General features: G+C 34.4%; 2 protein-coding genes, 1 long non-coding RNA gene and 1 other non-coding gene across 4 annotated transcripts in view; 2 read left to right on the top strand and 2 right to left on the bottom strand.

The window, feature by feature from the left end:
• LOC132056874 (large ribosomal subunit protein eL32z-like) overlaps window positions 1–3,170 on the bottom strand; it is a 92,627-nt gene extending 89,457 nt beyond the window's left edge. The window contains exon 1 of the mRNA XM_059449278.1: window positions 3,164–3,170. The gene's annotated coding sequence lies outside the window, so the exon portion shown is untranslated. The remainder of the gene's footprint in view (window positions 1–3,163) is intronic.
• On the top strand, window positions 1,451–4,895 carry LOC132056888 (uncharacterized). Its single transcript, XR_009415007.1, has 2 exons — window positions 1,451–1,874; window positions 4,515–4,895. It is a non-coding gene; the product is annotated as an uncharacterized LOC132056888 (long non-coding RNA).
• LOC132031551 (small nucleolar RNA SNORD96 family) lies at window positions 2,542–2,634 on the top strand. Its single transcript, XR_009408304.1, has one exon. It is a non-coding gene; the product is annotated as a small nucleolar RNA SNORD96 family (small nucleolar RNA).
• A 438-nt stretch (window positions 4,896–5,333) lies between the features above and the next one.
• LOC132056865 (uncharacterized) lies at window positions 5,334–10,537 on the bottom strand. The gene is made up of 2 exons (XM_059449256.1): window positions 10,319–10,537; window positions 5,334–6,090 (listed from the first exon to the last, which is right to left on the bottom strand). Exons 1-2 carry the CDS (start codon window positions 10,459–10,461, stop codon window positions 5,490–5,492), a joined length of 744 nt encoding a protein of 247 aa, XP_059305239.1. The 5' UTR covers window positions 10,462–10,537; the 3' UTR covers window positions 5,334–5,489.
• Between the last annotated feature and the right edge of the window lie 9,691 nt (window positions 10,538–20,228).

Genomic DNA, 20,228 nt, shown 5'->3' with positions numbered 1-20,228 from the left:
TCTTAAATGATTATTGATATGAATCCTTTTTCTCTTCTGTGTTGCCAACCCCTTTCATGAATGGAGGCCTCCCCTTTATATAGTAGAGGAATTTCAAACCTAGTACAATTCTAAATAAAGCAAGTAAATCTAGTGACAGCTGCGTCGTCGGGATTGACGCCGAAATATCCGGGTGAGGGCGGATATTTCGGTCTTCTGTTAAGGGCAGTCGATCATCCTTTCGTTATCGCCTCGTACTGGCTCGGCCTCGAGCTCCTCGATCCCGGTGAGGTGGTCGAGCTTCACCCGTGCGTAATCATAACAACGGGAAACCGAGCGTACTCGCGTCCTCGGTTTTACCCGTATACAAACACATAATTAAAAGGTGGTTTGTTTTAAAAAAAAACAGATTAAAAATTCTCAAGCTTTTAAAAAATTTACTCGTGTTTGATTGTTTATCTGAGGAGCTGGCATAAAAAATCGATTAGAATTATGTTAATTTAGGAAGAACCATCATTATTTTTTTAAGTGCAAAATGTAAATAACGTCTTTCCAAAGGAGAGTGCATAAAGTGAAAGTATCTTAAAACATTGATCTAAGTTTATTAAATCGTATTTCCTTGACTGATTCATCGGGATATTTTTTTTTTTAATGATTAGTGATGGAATTTTGGAGGGTAACTTATGCATTTTATTTTTTTCTTTGCTTTTTGCTATATATGATTAGTGATGGAAGTTTTTTGAGATTTTAAATTGAATATGATGCTTTAATAGCAGGCGTAGTCAACACAATATCATAGAGTTTGAAAACAAAAAATGAACTTTGAAATGTATATTTAAATGTAAAAACTGAAGTGCATTTAAAAAATAAATGTTTTTTCCTAATTTAACTAAAGTATGTTTGTTAGAATTTTATTTCTGAACATTACAAATAAGTAAATATGTACTAAATAATTTTGAACGCCGACGAAACTTAATTTGCGGTTAAAAAATGGCTATATGGCATACTTCTCCCTTTAAACAGCTTTAGGATTACAACTTACAAGATACTCAAAAGGAAACTGAAAACATCGGCCCACATTAAGCTTGACCTAACATTACAATTTTTTGGGCGCATTGGCCTTCTTTTGGGGTGGTCTTTAATTTTTGTCCCTCAAATCGGTGGTTTTTAATTTTTGTCCTTTATTTAATATTTTGAGGTTTTGAGTTCGAACCCAACTCAGCAAAAAGAAAAAAAAAATTGCAAAGTAGAGATTTGGATTCACAAGAAAGAATTTTGCCTTCAAAACTTTGCCTTGCAATTTTTTTTTAATTTTAGACTGAGCGGAGTTCGAACCCGAAACCAAGAGGTTTGAAGGGCAAAAATTACATTTTTTTTGCGCGGATTATCCTTCATTTGGGGTGGTCTTTAATTTTTGCCCTTCAAATTGGTGGTCTTTAAGTTTTACACTTTGCCTAATACTCCCAGGTTGTGGGTTTGGAAAAAAATTCGCAAAGAAGAAATTTGCTTCAAAACTCTACCTTAAGACAGAAATGCAAATTCTGCCTCAAGACTGAGTTTTGAAGGCAAAACTTTATCTTGTGAATTTTTAAAATTTTTTAACAGTGCAGGGATTCAAATTCGAAACCTTGAGATTTTTAGCTAAGGGTAAGAATTAAAGACTATAAATTTGAGGGATAAAAATTAAAGACCACCCAAAATAAGGAAATTCCTGCGAATTGCCCCTAATATTATGCGATTAAAAAAGCCCACAATTACGCCTATTTTTCAGAGCTATTAATATAGAACCCTTTATAAAAGCCTCACATCGCCCCTTTATACTCCTTCAGAAAATTAGGGTTTTCCTCCATAGAAGGTCAGGTTTTACACCTCCCACTTCTATTTATCGTAATATTGTAAGTTAATAAATTTATCTATTTTGGTTCCTAGATTTGTGTATTTTTCTCAAAAAAAGAAAAAAAAAAGAAATTAGTTCTGAAAACAGATAAATTGCGTCTTTTTGGTGGTTCAAATCTGTATGTTTGATGTTTTAATCTTATAATTGTTTGATTTTGTTTAATTACATAGTCATTATGATTCACTAATGAATTTGGGGCGGGTTTTATTCAATACCTTATGACCCGAATTGTGTAAAAATAATAAGAAATAAGCTAGCAGTTTTGGTTCTTAGATTTGTCTATTTCCCCCCCCCCCCCCCCCCCCCAAAAAAAAAAAAAAGAATAAACTAGTCCTGAAAAAAGAAAATTTTGTGTTTGATGTTATAATCTTATAATCGTTTGATTAATTTTAGTAATGATGATTCACTTTTGAATTTGGGGAGGGTTTTATTTAATACCCGTATGACCCGAATTGTGTAAAAATAATCAAAAAATAAGTCATTTTTGTTGATTTATTTATCCGAAAAGTGCATTCTCATATTCCATGGCCTTATATAGCAGAATCTCTGCTATTACTATTTGGGTCATGGCCATGAGAATCACATTCCTATTTTTTTTAATCAATTTATGTTAATTGAGTTTTTTTTTTTAAAACCAAATTTTTGTAGATAAAAATTATTTTTGTTGGCCTGTGAGGAGAACTATTATTAAAAAACACCATCTTTCGGGACTGAATGGCCTTTTTGGCCTTGATGTTAATTCTGCAATTCTGAGGCCATTTTTGCTACTTTTTTTTCTAAGTAATTTATTTTTGAACGCAGCCAATTAAGATTTTTCATGAGTATATAAGTAGTATTATTACATTTATTTTAGGTCATGTGAGTTTGTCAAAAGTCTTCTTAATAGAAGAATACGTGTTGTTTATTTGAAGTTCTAGAATTTGCCAACAATGTGTTCCATGTATTTTAACAAGTGAAAAAAATTAGTTATTGGATTTTTGTTTGTTGAAGATTTAGAAAAAATGGGGTTTTGAGATTTTCAGAAACTAAGGGTCAGTTTGGCCATGATTGTTTTCACTTTTTGGACATAATTGTTACAATTTTTTGGATTTTGAAAAACTCCAAAAAACTGTTTTCGCAATTTTCACTTCAATCACTACAAAAAAACCAATAACAACTTCAAATTATATTCATGTCCAAATACAATTTCAATTCTCAAACACTATTTCCAACTTGAAAACAAATATAAATATACTTTTTTCAAATTTCACAATTCCACACGCTCACTAAGTAACTGTAATTCATTTTCTTGATTTTTTTCACCCAAGTATTTTTTGAGATCTTTAAGAAAACTACTTAATTTCATAGAATGCCACCTGAATTTGTTTGTATGTTATTTAGTTAATTCCGGCTAATTCAAGATTGTAATTTTATTGGTTTATAGAATTCCGGCTATAACTTTTTTGTGCTTATGGACGGTCAAGTGCTGTTTAGATGATTTAACATCAGTACTTAACAAAAATACATAAGCTACATTTAAAAACCACTAGGTTCTTTTTTCATGTCTTTCCTTGAGTTTCAATCGGGAAGACTATCCCCTAGTGGCTGATATTTATTCTGAGAATATTAATCTTGTCGAAAGAGGAGCAACATTTACCTAACTATGCACAAATTACCAACAAACAAACATCTTAAATGTTCTATAGCCAGATACAAACTGCTATTCTTCAAAATACTTTTTATTAGAAGTTTCCAAAATAAGTTAGTTACAACAGCTTGACCAAAAAGAACTTGAACAATCGGTATTATACTATCTGCCAATAGTGTATTAAACCAGTAAAAACTTCATTTGGGGTGAACATTTGAAGAACCATCAGGAATTAATGACAACTTTTTGTTGCTAATACAGATTTTACTAATGTTGATAGTTGAAGAATCCTTTAGAGTGACAATTGGCTGGAAAATGTTCTATTAAAGGATCTCTTCCTATATTTGTATAATTTTTACTTTTCTCCTTGGTGTTATAATAAAGGCAGTTCAGTCAGGGGCAACAAGAACGAAATCTAAGCTTCAGAAGGTTACTGAATGATAGATATACAGGGAGAGTTGTTGAATTTTTCAAACATCTAGAATTGTTTTAACGAACAAATAATAGTGAAGATTCATTGATGCAACAAAAAAACTTCACAGTAAAAACTGTTATGATATTCTTTTTTTTAATGGAGGCCAAGGCAACTTGTGGCTTTGGAAACAAATCTGAAAACTAAGCTCCCCTTTGGCCATAGATTTTGAAGTTGAAACTTGAAACGAGAAAATTCGAGTTTTTGAAGTTGTGTTTGGACATGCATTTTACTTGGAAAAAGTTTGAAGTTTTTTGAGTGAAAGTGAATTTTTTTTCCAAAAATTGGTTTGTGCTAGTTTTTGGAACTTGAAAATATTTTGAAGATAAATTTTCAAAATCTGATTCAAAATCTATGGCCAAACGCTAGCTAAAATTCCTTATAAGATGGTTCTTTTCAATTAGTTGATGGCTAAGCAAGCTTGTCTTACTCTGGATATGTGCTCCAAATGTTATTTGTTTAAAGCTAGAGTAGAGAGTAAGCAGTCATCTATTTTTACATTGTGGGATCTCTGATCAATGACGGCAGTTGTTTCTTAGCATGGTTGGACTCAATGGTGTATGCCTAGAACTACAAAGGAATTGTTGAGTTGCTTGGACAATGCAAGTGGCGGTTTGACACAAAACACGGTGAATTTTTTCTTAACAGCATTTGGTGGACGATATGAAAAAACAGAAATGAAAGGTGTTTGGAAGATAGATGCAGCTCATTACAAAACATTAAGATGAATTGTATTTTGTTATTCACTTTTGGTGTAAAGAAAAGTATTTTGATGAAGCTGAATCAATCATAGAAGTCATAGAATCCCTGTAAGCTGTGCATGATATGGTTTTTCTTTTTCCATCTTTTGTAACTTGTAAATATGTTTAACGACACTATCTTTGTGCTGCTGATTAATATATTGTTACCTATGTCAAAAATTGCCGTACTATCCATTCTCCAAGATTTTGCAGATGCCATGCTTAGTTTTTTATAAGTTTCTGAACTTGAGACTCGCCTTTGATGTAGTTATGCAAACATTAGTACCTTTCCGGTGTGACGGAGGAGCTAGATTCCATAGTAAGTTGATGCAAGTACGCATCCTTTGGCAACATGTTCATTCAAATCGGCGGATTATTGATGCGGAGCATAATATAAATGTAAAAACCCACTAAAGTTTCAACAAATATTACATTTGAAGCTCAAACTCATCATGTTAAAAATCTGAATCCGCCTACAGAGAGTCATATGTAGTTGGCACTTTGGCAACGACGACCGACTTCAGGCGCTTTAATTCTATATCTGCTTTCCCGGGCTCTTATTGAGCAATAGTGATTCAAAATTGATGACAAAGTCAAGCAAAGTTTCCATTCACCAACTCAAGTTAAGACGATAGTATAATGGTTCTGCTTCTTTTAAAGGAAACAGTACATATTTATATGATGCTCTTAGTAAACTACTCTGCTAGTAAAGTAGCTAGTTTACAGGTCAGTAACACTGTTAGCTAAAGAAGCCTATTCTTCCATTCAAGGTGCTCAAAGATTTTCTTCATCTTCCTGGTTGTCATCTGAGGCTAGAAGATGATTTAATGCAACTTTCGCCTTCTTTGTTTCCTTTGACTTCTCGCTGGTTTCGTCTTCATCGCCCTTTCTCTTGAGCGAATCATCTTTCTCAGCCTCAATTTCCCCTTCCTCAGCTGCAGCACCTTTGCCATCAGAGCTCTCTATCTTTGGTTCGGGTTCAATCTTGTTTTCTCCATGATTTACAGTTGCTTTGGACGATGCAGTTTCAGGTTGACGTAAAATGGAGCAGACTTCTTCATTGCTCGCGAGATCAATGGAGGTTTTCCCTGCCTTGTTCTTAGTGTTAACGTTTGCGCCTTTTTTCAACAAATATTTGATGAGTTCCAGGTAGGACCCTTGGGCAGCATAATGAAGGGCAGTCATACCCTTGCGATTGCATGATTTAACGGACACTCCAGAACTAACCAGAAGTCTAACAACTTCCAAATGACCTTTTTGAGCAGCAAAGTGAATAGCACCCATGTCGTCCATAGCCGCAGCACCCACATCAGCTTTGTTTTTGCAGAGATATTCCACTATTTGGGCATGCCCAGACCATGCTGCTAGATGGAGCCTAAAGTCCATTTTAAAATGCATTATTAAGGCAAAACGATACAAGAAATTACTGGACCAAAGTGACTTTAGAGCTGGAAAAGAAACTAGATATACCTTTTCTGAAGGGGGGCCAAAAAAAAAAAAAAGCAGAGAGACATCTAAAACAGGCACTGTTATGGTTGTACAATTGTACTGAAAGTCATCCGGCGGAAGAGGCTCAGAACGAAAGAAATTGAAAACTGAACCACAAAATGACTTCCCGGCAATATCATTTTCAGAAGTTTTTCATTGATTAAGAGGTTAAATGAACAACAACAACAACCACTTACCCAATGCCCCAAGTGGGATCTGGGGAGGGTACGCAAACCTTACCCCTACCTTTATGGGGTAGAGAGGCTGAAGTTAAATGAACTATCTTTAGAGAAAAAAGGACATGATAAATGAGATAATACACAAATGTCAGGTAGTGAAGTAGTGTTGACTGGGGAGAGAAAGGAACCAGATACAGAGGACTTGCAGAGATGAAGTAATATCATAAAGTAAAAACAAAAAGCATCCATCCTTTCTTCTCATGTATAGACAAAAAGAATTTACTCAACCTACTTAAGATACTAATTGGGTTTCACTTCATTTTTTTCCGATAATGGTGGTGTTAGGCCAGCTTGCACGCACGTGGACTATTCCACTATGTACCTACTTCCTTCCACTAACACAAGTACTATTCAGATTTCACTTTTCACTAATGAAACATTTTGTTTGACTTTTGAATATATATTTCTTTTTTCCTATTATCGCATACATCTTCATAAGGCTATCAAACAACACCTTTACTTTTGACTGCATAACTTCTACCCAGGGAGCAATCTGTTCATAGCCAGCAATAAGAAATCAAAATTTTCTTGGTGACTCAGAACTGGATCTTCTGACATAACAGTATGATAATGCGGAGAGTTAGCAACTCAGCATTACAAGCAGGAAATATATAACATTAGCCACACTATATTTACAACGTTGGTTTAGATGTACAAGGGATAATTCCACTCATAAATCAAGTGCTAAAGGTAGAAAAGATAATTACACGACCTTAGGCTTGTGATAATTGCAAAAGGCTGAACTGAGAAACTTAGTGAAGATCCCCTTTAAGGATTGATAACAGCACAAGTTGACCATACTTCCTTGGTCATGCCAAACCCTGACATCTGGAGTTTTACCTCTCAAGATATCCACCCTAAGCACTTGCTTCGACACCCCCCCCCCCCCCCCCCCTCCTTTTAAAATCATAATCAGGTGAAGCGACTAAGCTTAAACTCCATCATGTGAAGTTATTCCCATATGTCAATGAATATCCTTCAAGATTATCTCCCCGGGTAACACTTGATACTAACATTTTACTTCAGATTATTCAGTTAAAAGTTTTTAAGCTTTAATCAACAGTAATGCAAAATGAAGAAAGAAAATTTTACATATTTTTTTTGCTTTTGTAACACTCCTCAAAGGACAAAGATATCTGTATAAGGTCCACAATAATACCTTAATAATTTTCTCTATTTCTATTTGCTACCTTCTTTTGTCCCATTGCCCAATTCTGTTCCCAACCCAGCAGTCTTGCCAATCATCAACATCCCTTGGGCCACCAAATATGCCCCTTGCACAAACTAAAACACAGCTCTTTACTATCGTTGCTTGCTATTGCCTGCAATTATCTCCAGCTTCTGTAGAATTGCTCTTGTCCCCATCCTAAGAACAACTTACGCTAATTACCTCAAATATCCCAAGCTTCTATAAGCTACCATTTTCACCAACTCACATGGTTTTAACACTTAACCGAAATAACAGATTCCATACCCGGAAAAAAAAGTCCTCCATTACCAGAATGGATGAACTTACACATCCCGTGTTATTCTCACATCGACCATTAACTATCTTCACTGAATTAAGGTAACAACAGATTGCATTAATGCGTTGGTGGCACACAAGAGGACATGATTCAACTCCAATGAGTATCAGATAATAATTTTCTGATAAATAGACTTGATAATTTAAGTTGCTCAACAAGTTGGACAATAGGAGGGATTAAAATGTAACTTAATCCCTCATTACTTTCTGAAATATCCTCTTTTGTCCATATTACTTCAGCTACATAGCTAGTTAATCTACTGAGGTATGCTTGTCCAGTGTCAATCTGCTTAACACATCTTAAGTAGTCACATGAGTTAACAAGACTATCTTAGAGCTTCTAAACTAGCTTATAACAGGTAACAAGGGAAAAAGATTCTGAGAGCTAAAGCATGGCTGTCTCTCATAAATGAAGGAAGATAGAAGACCAAACTTTTGATGTTATTTACTACCACAAGCATCCCAATAGGTAAGGGAAGCAGAAATTTGACCAGTCCCATGCCCTCGAAGTGATTCTTACAGCTTTAAGCATGCTAGAGGAGAACAAATACATATACATATGAGCAACTGTTGTGAAAGATTAAGACCTTCCTTCAGTTTCTTGGAGAAGTTCAATAGTAAAACGGCATACACTGTGACCTAATACTAACAACTTAAGTTTTAAGAACAGATAGCTGGGTGAATTAATGATTGTGGTACCAGTAAATAAAAATTGATTATAGTAACAACGGATGTGAATAAATACTGATACCGATGCTAGGAGCTAGAATGTTTAGCCAGACTATAAAATCTTCTGACGAAATCTATAAATCATCTCAGCGTTGAATATATACATTCAGGATAACATTTACCCTCTGCCATAGGCCAGATTGCGTATCAATCATAGGCCAGATTGCATAACAACAATGTAGCAAATCTATTAAAAAAGCAAGTCCTTTTACAACTAAAGTACTAGGTCCCAATAGGAATGCAGCAGGAGGGGGGGATAAGAAACAGAAAAGTAAACCCCTCAGAAACTAAAAGAGCAATCTAATTTTTTATAGCCATGGTGTCGGGTTAGCTTGAGGCACACGTCGACTAATTCCAAAGGGTACCTGCTACCTCCACCTGCACAGGTACCGGGTAACTCTGGTGGTGGAATTGAAGCTGAAATCTCATAGTTCTCAACCCACTTCATTGACCACACGCTTGGATGCGGTAAAATAACAGTGTATTATAACTTATAAGTGGGTTTACATCCTCAATAGTTGGGAATAAGTAGTTCTAGTTAACTCACAGTGAACTAGACAAGCAAATAATCTAACGTCCATTGAAAATTAGCTAATAATACACGAAAATAGATAACATGCGGAGTTCTTCTCTTCGCATGTAACCTCGGTTATGGTCCAGAGGCGAACCCTAGATTATTAACCAGACAATGCAGAGCAACCAATCTTTTGTGACAACGGATGTGGTGGACAATTTTCAACTAAAATTTTTCAAGCCGAAAGCAAAGAGTGCACCCCACACTGCTGCCACAAAGATACGCTACCAAAATATTTCGCGACAGTGAATTTCTAGAATACCCATTATCAAAAAGCTTCAAGATTATCTATTCAATCTTTTTTTTTCCTCAATCCTACAATTAAAACTTAGATGCTTCAGCAATACGTTGCACCTCCATAGTAAATTCCTACCTTCAACTATCCATTTTAAGAAACCCCATTTCGTTTTATGGCTAAATTTATCAAACCAGGTCAGCAAGATTATTCAACTATATATTCTCAACTCTCAGGCCGCAAGCAATCAAGATATGGTCGAAAGAAAAAATCTCTATTTGATAGGGCTTCTTCCTATACCTATGAATTCCATTGGACCCAGAAATGATACATTGGAAGAATCCGTTGGGTCTTCCAATATCAATAGGTTGATTGTTTCTCTCCTCTATCTTCCCAAAGGAAAAAAGATCTCTCTTCAAGATTTTTTTTTTTTTATTCTCAAAACAAGCTTCAAGATTATATATTTCAACCGCTTGTTTTTAATCCCACAATCCGAACTTGGATGTTTCGGCAATAAATTTGCACCCGCATAGTAAATTCCCACCTTCAACTCTCCATTTCAAGAAACCCCATTTTTAAGGCTAAATTTATCAAAACAAATGCAGAATAGTGCAAATGTGCTGTTTCCACAAAATTAGCTCCCAAATTATTTGAATTTAGATGTTGCAGCAATAAATTTGCACCCCCAAGGTAAATTCCAACGTTCAAGTATCCAATTTAAGGAACCCCATTTCATTTGAAGGCTAAATTAATCTAAACAAACGCATGTAAAGAACAGAAGTAATGCATAGTTTAAAGATGAAGAAAGCATACGGAGTACGAGAGTGTTTATCTCTAGAGTTGACAGCTAAAGGATTAGTGCTACAGAGCGTTTGAACTGCAGTTAGGTCCCCACATCGAGCCGCCGCATGTAGTTCCTCGTTTCTATCTGCTGATTCTTTCTTTGGCTTCCCCATTTTTCTTTTACTTTGTGAAATTGAAGATGAAATTTGGGTATTTCTGTTCTCGGCTCCAAGGAAACGCAGTTAGGTGAATTTATATATATTTTCTCAATGTTCAATTTATAGTGAAAAATATCTTTCAAAAAATATCCACTCGACCACGGCACCCAGCGTGATTGGGATGCGTGGGTGGGAAGGTGGGGTTGGTGGGGTGGGTGGTGAGTTGTGGGGGTAGGGGTGGTCGAGGGGTTTGGGTGGTGGTAGTGGTTGGGGTTGGGGAATAGACAATCAGTATGAAATACCACTTACGGAGATTTATTTTTTCTATTTTTATTAGGAAAGTCGTTTTTTAAGGAATTTAAGGAAAATATTTTTCAAAAATTTTAACCAAACGAATATGAGAAAATTTAAAAAATATTTTTCGGATATTTTTCTTTGTACCGAACGCATCCTAAGTTTCATTTTTTTTTTCTTTGGCATATGAGTGTTGAAGAAAATATTTGCAAACGAATTTTGAGAATATTAACTTGCCTATGTTTTATTTTTTTTATCAATTACACATGGTGAATTGGCTGACACTTGAGTAACACTTGGCGAACACATACACATGTAATGAAAAATTTTACCATGGTAGAGGTTTAACCAATAAAAATCGTGTGAGGCTCCACCCTTTATTTGACAAGTGAATTCTGGGTCCCACGCCTTTCTCTCTCTTTTATTCTAATCATTCACTCTATTATTTTGCCTACTATCTCCACACAACTCAGCACAAATTTTAGTTTTATAATTTTCTCTTCTAAATTAAGCCATACAATTTCATAGTTCAACCAACAAATATTTAGTTTTCAATAGTAAATTAATTGTTATTTTGTCTTCCAGTTCTCACTCGCTCCTACAAAAAAAAAAAGGAAGAATTTTTTTTCAATTTTTTTAAGAATATGCAAAACGTATACGTGTATGACGTTAACTTAAATCGTATTCTAAAAATCAAATTTAATTGCATTTCTGAAATGCAATTTATAAATCGTATATCTAAAAATCACTTTGTAAAGCACCAACAAAAATCAATAAAATACTAAAAGTCTTTGTGTCAGAATATTTTCCATTTCAAAATAAGTGTCCACTTAGCTTTTTTATTTTTGTTCAAAATAGTGTTTACTTACATAATCAAGAAAGAATTAAATTTATTTTTCAGTTTTGCCCCTATTTACTCAAGGAAATAAATAGGTAAGAGTCTTATTAATAGAGGGTAGTTTAGTCAAAATAACTATTTTAGGAATTAATATTTTCTTAATGGTGTGAAAAAGGCTAAGTGGACAGTTATTTTGATCGGAGGTATTACATTATTTTAATGCTAAGAATAAACCAACATAAATCGGCAAAATAAATGGATAAAGATAGAAATAGATCTTTTTTATTTCTCTTGATCTACTAAAATGTACGAAATTGACAATTGACCAATTATCAATACATAATTGTGTGAATTTTGTGAATGGCATACAACATATAATGAATAGTTAATGCATTTAAAATATTGATTGACCATTTATTACATTATTTTGGAATAATCACTTTCTTAACTACATAAATTATTCAATAATTGCTTTTAATAAATTATATTTTTCATACAGGAGCTTAGTGCTCCAGGCGCCTTTTTTTATTTTAGAAATGTGATTTATAAATGTTGTAAAATCATTCTAAAAGAGTTAGTATAATATATCAAAACATGAAGCAAGAACAATAAAGAAATAAAGAGAGACAAGAGATGAGAGCTTTCTTATTCATCCCAATATGTTTCAAGTGTTGTTCAAGTGTGTACAATATGAATCCCTATGCCTCTATTTATAGTGGTGCATATAAAAGGGTAGATATAAATATGACATTCAACATATGAGAATGTGGGGAAGATCATGGGTGAAGTGAGAGACATTACATTAAACCTTTGAGATCATGGAGGAAGTGGGAATTTATTTCTAGAGTGGTGGACATCCACACTTATTATTTCATAACACTCCCCCTTGGATGTCCATGTCTTAATAGATGATGTGTCTCGTTAAAACCTTACTAGGAAAAACCCAGTGGGAAAAAATCCTAGTGAAGGAAAAAGAGTACACATATCTTGTAATACGCATTGCTAGCTGCCTCATTAAAAACCTTGCCAGGAAAACCCGGTGGGACAAAACCTCAGCTAAGGGAAAAAGAGTACAGCGCGTATTATACTCCCCCTGATAAAAGTATCACTTAATTATTGGAGACAACACATCCAAATCTTGTATATCAACTTCTCAAATGTCGAGGTTAGCAATGCTTTACTGAACATGTCCGTCAACTTATCAATCGAGCGTATTTGTTGAAAACCTATTTCACCTTTCTGTTGAAGATCATGTCTGGAAAAGAACTTTGAGGAATGTGTTGTATTTTGTCTCCTTTGTTATATCCTTCTTTCAATTGAGCTATGCAAGCTTCGTACAATATTGTTGAAATCTTCATTTCCAAATAAACATCATATTATTGCAAAATGTATTGAATTATTGATCTCAGCCAGACACGTATTCCTGAATTGCTTTGTATAAGTATCAACAATTGACTGCCATGTCGAACGTCATAGTGTGGCAGTATCCTCACATGCAAATCAGTACTTGCTTGAAGACCAAACTTCATGTAATAATACAAATAATGCCCTGCATTTACATAACCAACAAAACCTTGATAATAATTGTTAGGACAAACAAATCTATATTAATAATTTCTTTTGCAGTATGCAATACAATATACTCATCATTATCATTAGGTCAAAATGATGCTTATTTATATTTAGCGACATCACAACCATTCGGGTACTCAATGGAATCGCTTTAACCTATATAAAGATTTGTGAAGCTTTATTTTCGTAAACCTTAAATGCTTCAAACCAATTTAAATCCCTACGGATTTTCTTTCATTGTCTATATAGCCATATTGACAACAATGAATTATACGCATTCAAAATTTTCATATATTGCCAGACTGATAAGAAACCCCATTGCATCCACCACAGGAGAATACATACGTCTCCATACAATAATGTTAGGGCTTTTGCGAAAATCTTTATGCCACAAGGCACAAGCCGTAATTTATTTTTTACGGTTTTTATTTCTCATTTTACTTTTCGCACAAGAATTCATTTGTACCCCATTGACATTAAACCTTGAGGTCATTGGACTATAGGTCCAAAACATCACTTTTCCAAGTGAAACAAAATATATTTGAACTGCGTATTTTATTTGACCAATCATTATATCTGTCCATATTCTTTGACAGATTTGAATTCAAGATCCTCGTCATCATAATAATATTGAGCGCTACATTATTTCAAAGATACCGTCGACAGTCATTTGATATCGGTTCCAATACGACATAACTTATCGAGATCTCTTCATCATTTTCAGGTACCTGAACCTATCCAATGGTTGTATGAAATATTATGTCGTGATGCCATTTTAAAGCACTTGCCTCATTAGTATGATCATTCACTCCTCTCCTTCTTCAAGGGGTTTTATCTTTGGAACCGATCGGTCTATCGCTATAGACTCTGTTCTTCAAGGACTTTAATTCTAATTGAAATTGGAGCATTTGCAGCGGAATATAATATACACCTTTTAGGTCAGTAAATGCGTCTGGCAGTTAACTTGAATTATCCTTTCAATGAGGATCATACCAGTGATAATTCATTAAATATACCTTATTTTCCAGCCGCTTATCATCTCTCCCCCTAATGTTAGGAAATCTAACATTTACCTCCCAACATTATTTGGGGACCCATCTTTATGCGTTGTGGTGGAGCAATTAAACATATACCGCACATTCAAATTTTTAGATGGGAATTATTTGGTTCGTGACCCTGAACCAATTATGATAGGGGAACTTATTATAACTTGTTGGCTTGATGTGTACAAGTCTTTGCTACATATAACATATCTCATCCCAATTTTCGTTTTGGGAGTTTGTTCTCATAACCACTTGTTTAGCTAGCATACAATTTCTGCTAAACCAACTTGGCTATAAACCAGCATTATCAACATCATTTCATAATTTGGGATCATGCTCTTAATTTTGAGCAAACAACCTTGCAAAAACCAAATGCACATGTGACCATAACATAGATGCATCTATTAAAATTATATAATAGCAAACCGGTCCACATGGCAGGTGATTGGGCCCATATATATATATATATATATATATATATATATATCACCTTTTATATTTCCAAAATCATGGGATACAATCCCAACCTTAGCTGGTAAATTAATCAATTTGTCATCATGAGAACAAGCAGCACAAGAGAATTCTTAAAGAATATTTTATTTCTTCAATATATAACCACATGAATTCTCAATTATTTTCGCATCATATTTGAATCGGATGGCCAACCAGTCATGCCAACTTCCGTAGCATGTGATTCCATCATGCTTGTATTTATGCAGTACAAATTCGGAGGAAAAACGGGCAACCTAACACATACAATTTGTTTACCTGTTATAGTTGTAGTAATATGAAGATATTAAACCTTCCCATAATTTATAGTCTCAATATAATTTATATTTGGTCAATGCCTTTGAAAATTAAAAAATTTTCTTTTGAGACTTACTACAATACCAATCTTATGAACAATTTCATTCCTCCGGGTGGTAACAAATTAGCTTTTCCAGAGCTCCCAATTAATTATGTACTACCACATATTTGATAATGCCATCCTTATGGTGAACATCTCCTTTTAGGGAGAATTGTCATTATGGTCATGGTCAAAACATTTATAGGCAATATTTATTTCTTGCTATTACCCTTCAGCAATTCGTAATAAGGCATACCAAAATATTTATGACGTACTAAAAATACGTGACCAATGTCGTTTATGCCAATACAAAATTTCTTTATTTTTTCTCAAACCTCCCGTAGAGGCGAGTTGTGGTATTTATCCAACTATACATAAGCACGTTCTTATCCATAATGTATTCACATTTCACTTTCAAAATGGGCAAGCATTCACGATGCTCATTACAAGTCACAATATTATGTTCAAGGAATGGACTATAGTCATATATACGTGCTTCATAAATTTTTATTATAAGCCCGTTGTCTTTATCATATTCATAGACCCACCTCGACATCACTTTGAAATTGTATCTTTTGCTTTGATGGAGGATTTATAAAATTTCATCAAGTTAGGTTGCACGACAACCGTGTGCCCAATGATTTTCATACCAAGTTGATGATAGAAATTACCTTCACCTTTAGAAGGACCATTTTGAGAACCCATAATGTTCTTCCTCTTATATTACCACAGTGATGATTAACATTATTTTGTCCTTTGCCACGTCCACGTTCATTCGTTTAACCACTTGTTTTCATTTAGACTTATTATGCACTGCTACCACATTCCCCTCACGGAATGGAGCATATCAAGTGGGGCGGGCTTCACGAATTTACATCAAATATACACATTATTTTGCCTTAGTCATCAATATATTTCATCGGGACTCAAACCCAATGTCTTATCCATGTAAGGCGTGTTAGGACATAGTACGATGGGACTCAAACCCAACATCTTATCATCATGGTGTACCGGGACTTCTAACCCGATGTCTAATCTTCTTGGTATGATGAGACTTGATTCCACCGCCTTACCTTTAACCAATGACATAATAGGCGAACGTGTACTATGACTCATGCCTCGAGCCTTTGTAAAAATCATCATTTCTCGTCTTAGACACAAGTACATTAAATCAAAACATGACTTGAAATATAGACATTTTTTTAAAGGTCACATTATTAAATTAATTTGCCTCCTGTCGGGATAGACATTAAGGGACAAATCTGCTATTTCACTCACTTTGTGCTCTAGATTGGATTTCATCACTACATTGCGACAAACATAAATACTTATAGAGCAAGATAAAAACTTACCATGAAAAGGAGCATGTCGGTCAATATCTAACCATTACATAGAGATTTCACATATGCAAATTTTCTTGTGAAATTAATTTACCATTAGCATATCCCTTTGCGAACACACACAGAAAAAATAATATAATGCACATATCACAATGAATTAAAAGCAAGCATATCAGTAATAACATTTAGTGACAAAAACTTTCCGCCTCTGGAAAGAATCCTTTCATGAGAAAAGTCTTGTTGGCAAAACAAACTAACTTCTCAAGTTTATTAATTATTTAATTATTAATAACAACCAGTTTCCTATTTATAAGTTTTAATATACACAATATTATTTGACATGCAAAAAGTCTTTTCGTATCTCATCCGATGGCTTGTAACATCACTGTCAATAAGCAAATTCCATAATAAAAAGTGTGGAAAGCAAATCTATAGTAAATATTGCATAAACAATACTATAATATCAAAAAGGCTGGAGATTTGCTTTTACTTATGAGTTGGGAATAAATAGAGACGTGGCTTGCCATATTTCCACTCATATATACCAAAAGGGTCTTTGCTCTTTATTATTTTCTTGTAGCTAATGTGGAGATCTCAATCACAAATAATTAGACAAATAAATTTTTAAACATGGGCCAAGATGTATTAAAAAGAGGAAAGAGTAATATACCTCAAATGGGAGCAAAAGAAAAGAGAGGAAAGAGTAATATACCTCAAATGAGAGCAAAAGAAAAGTGCAAATTTTTACCTTCTCCCATTCAGGAATTTTGTGGGCAGACAAAAAAATCCACCAGTAGAATATACCTTTTGGTTTCCTTGGAGGCTGAACAGAAAGAGATTTAGCTCAAATCCTTTAGGTAAAAGACCATGCCATCTCACTTGGTTAGAGACTCGTCTTTGATAACGTGTTGTAAAATCATTCTAAAAGAGTTAGTATAATATATCAAAACATGAAGCAAGAACAATAAAGAAATAAAGAGAGACAAGAGATGAGAGCTTTCTTATTCATCCCAATATGTTTCAAGTGTTGTTCAAGTGTGTACAATATGAATCCCTATGCCTCTATTTATAGTGGTGCATATAAAAGGGTAGATATAAATATGACATTCAACATATGAGAATGTGGGGAAGATCATGGGTGAAGTGAGAGACATTACATTAAACCTTTGAGATCATGGAGGAAGTGGGAATTTATTTCTAGAGTGGTGGACATCCACACTTATTATTTCATAACAATAAATATATTTTATAAATCTGAGTGAAGCTAAATATCGTCTTTCAACTTTTTATTACCTCAATTAACTTAAACACATGTATAGTATATCGCATGCATTTTAATATACATTTTGCATATTTAGAATTCTGATAACATTTGTGCATTATTGAAGTCAAAAGTTCCATACTTCGGTGAAAAAAAAATAGAAACAAAATATTTTTACATTAACTAGTATTTTCCAGAGAGAGAGAGAGAAAAAAAAGTTTTACATTCTATGAGAAAGAGAGAGATGAGAGAGTAAAAAGATAATTGGAAAGAATAAAAGAGAGAGAGAAAGGTGTGGCTAAGCAAAAGTACTGGTGGGACCCAGAAATTTCACCCGTCAAGCAAAAGGTGGAGCCTCACACAACTTTTGTAGGTTGAGCCTCTACCATGTTAAAATTTTTCACATGTATTAGTTGACTTTACCTATATGTTTTGCAAGGTATAACTTATTTTAGAAATAATTTAACCATGATAAATTTCTTAATAGTAAACTAAGGAAAAGGTCATATTTTGCTTTTATACTTTGCGGAATGATCTAAAATTATCATCCGTTAATATTTGGGTGAAAAATATTCTCCTATTGGTCCAAATGTGTCCTTATTATTAACTACGGAAGCTCCCCAATACATACATTTCTTTACAATGGAATATAGTTAAATTTACCCTTAAACTATGTAAAATAGTTCAAATTTATCCCTAAACTTTGAAAAAGAGTGACTCTTTTCTAGCGGCAATAACATTGTCTTCTTCAACATTCAGTGCTCCAATTGCAATGTCTCTAAGCCCCAAGCTCAATTTAACCACCCTCAAGCCTCAAATCATCACAAATGGAACTCAAACAGTGAACAATTGTACAACCAAATTGAATTTTCATCTCTAGTGAAACTCCATCAACATACTCCATCGTCAATCCTTCTTAGATCATCAATAGTGATCCCAAAGGCCCACACCAAACTTATAATGTTAAAGAAAAACTTAGGTACACAATATTTAGCTTCTAAATCATTAGAAGCAATTTTAATGGTCAAGATAGAGTTGTAGTGGTTGAGGGTAGATGTTCTTATGACAATGGTAAAATGATGACAGGAAAAAATTGTAAAGATGAAAGTGTGAGCGAGATTATTAGAATGTAGTAGTTTTTATATGGAACTTATGTGTGTTCTATGAGTGTCGTTGGAATGATTTAGCGGTGGAGTGATGTGGCCTTCAGTGGTGTTTTTAGAGTTGAGATAAACAGTTGTTATGATGTTAACTGATTTGAAGCGATGATATATGATGGATGAGAAAAATATAATCTGCCCAATTGCACAAAGTTCATAATATTACCTAAGATAGATCACCAACACGTGGCATAAATGGTAAGGAGACACCTCGACATTCTATGGTGGGATAACATGCTAAACAACTTTAAGAGAAGTTGACTGGGCTGCAATTGAAGATTAAGAAGTAAATTCATTGGAAGATGAGCTAAAGGACGTGGGGATTCCCACAAACAGTTTAATATATTTGTGACATTAAGATGAGCCAGAGTCAATTTGGAGTCAAAGAGCATCCAAGAACATAATTCAAGGGTTTGGCAAAAAGCAAAGATGCAACGTCACATTTCTGTGCACTGCAACGAGAGAATGTAAGACTACAATTAGGGGCAACTAGTGACGAGTATTAGGTTTATCTTAAGATATATCGATATAAGAATCCGTTCAGTTAAAAAAGTAACCAAACACACCGTAAAAAATCCTCTCTCTAAAGTAATTTTCTCTCTTCTCTCTCATGATAACAGTGGACATTTTTGGGGAACGACCCACCCCAGCTCCCCCCAACCCAACTGTTGTAACGACTATTACAGCCATTAACAATGGTACGAACAAACCTAGCACCAATGATAGCTTGACACCTCAGCCAACCCCCATCGATTTCACAACCGAAACCCAAAATTTCTCACTGGAAATCCATAAATCAAAAATAGAGCTGCCCCAACCTATAATCTGAGAACACAAACTCAACTTCTAATACCCAAAATTTGACCCAACATTTGCCCCAAATGAAAGTTTCCTCCAATTTTGATAAGTACATCCCCAATAAAGACAAAACTTTGGTAGTTTCAAACGACATGGATATCCCTGAAAGCTCTAAGAACTCAGAGGAAACTAAACAAACTACTGCTGAACAACAAACCCAGCATAATTCACAGGCTACTAAGAACAATTTGGACCCGAAATTAGGAGCTAATACTAACAATAGAGAAAATGTCAATATGGTGTCAAAATCGTCCTTTGCAGTAGCTATTCAGTCGAACACTTTCCAGTCTGATAGCGACAATACGGTGGAGATAAGGCATGGAACACACCTTGGTAAGCTAGCTGTTTTCTTTAATGCCCAAGACTATTTCGTTACTCTCGCAAAAGAATGCAAAATGACTGTCATAGGCAAATTCTACAAAGGGAAACCTACAATGGAGGAATTGAGAAAATTGTTTGAGAGTCAAGTCCAGTTGCAAGGAACAGTTAATATTGCCTTTGTCGACCCCCAGACTGTGTATTTAGATTTTAACAATGAGACTGATTTTAAGCATATTTTCTTCAAGCCA

Source organism: Lycium ferocissimum, chromosome 1, assembly GCF_029784015.1.
Source record: "Lycium ferocissimum isolate CSIRO_LF1 chromosome 1, AGI_CSIRO_Lferr_CH_V1, whole genome shotgun sequence".
NCBI lineage: Eukaryota > Viridiplantae > Streptophyta > Magnoliopsida > Solanales > Solanaceae > Lycium > Lycium ferocissimum.
The sequence above is the reverse complement of the archived record's forward strand: the minus strand, read 5'-3'. Positions and strand labels throughout refer to the sequence as shown.

Coding starts and splice junctions, on each gene's coding strand:
- LOC132056865 (XM_059449256.1), bottom strand. CDS start 10,461: ATGGGGAAGCCAAAGAAAGAATCAGCAGATAGAAACGAGGAACTACAT. Junction 6,091..10,318: donor GATAAACACTCTCGTACTCC/GTATGCTTTCTT, acceptor AATGGACTTTAG/GCTCCATCTAGCAGCATGGT.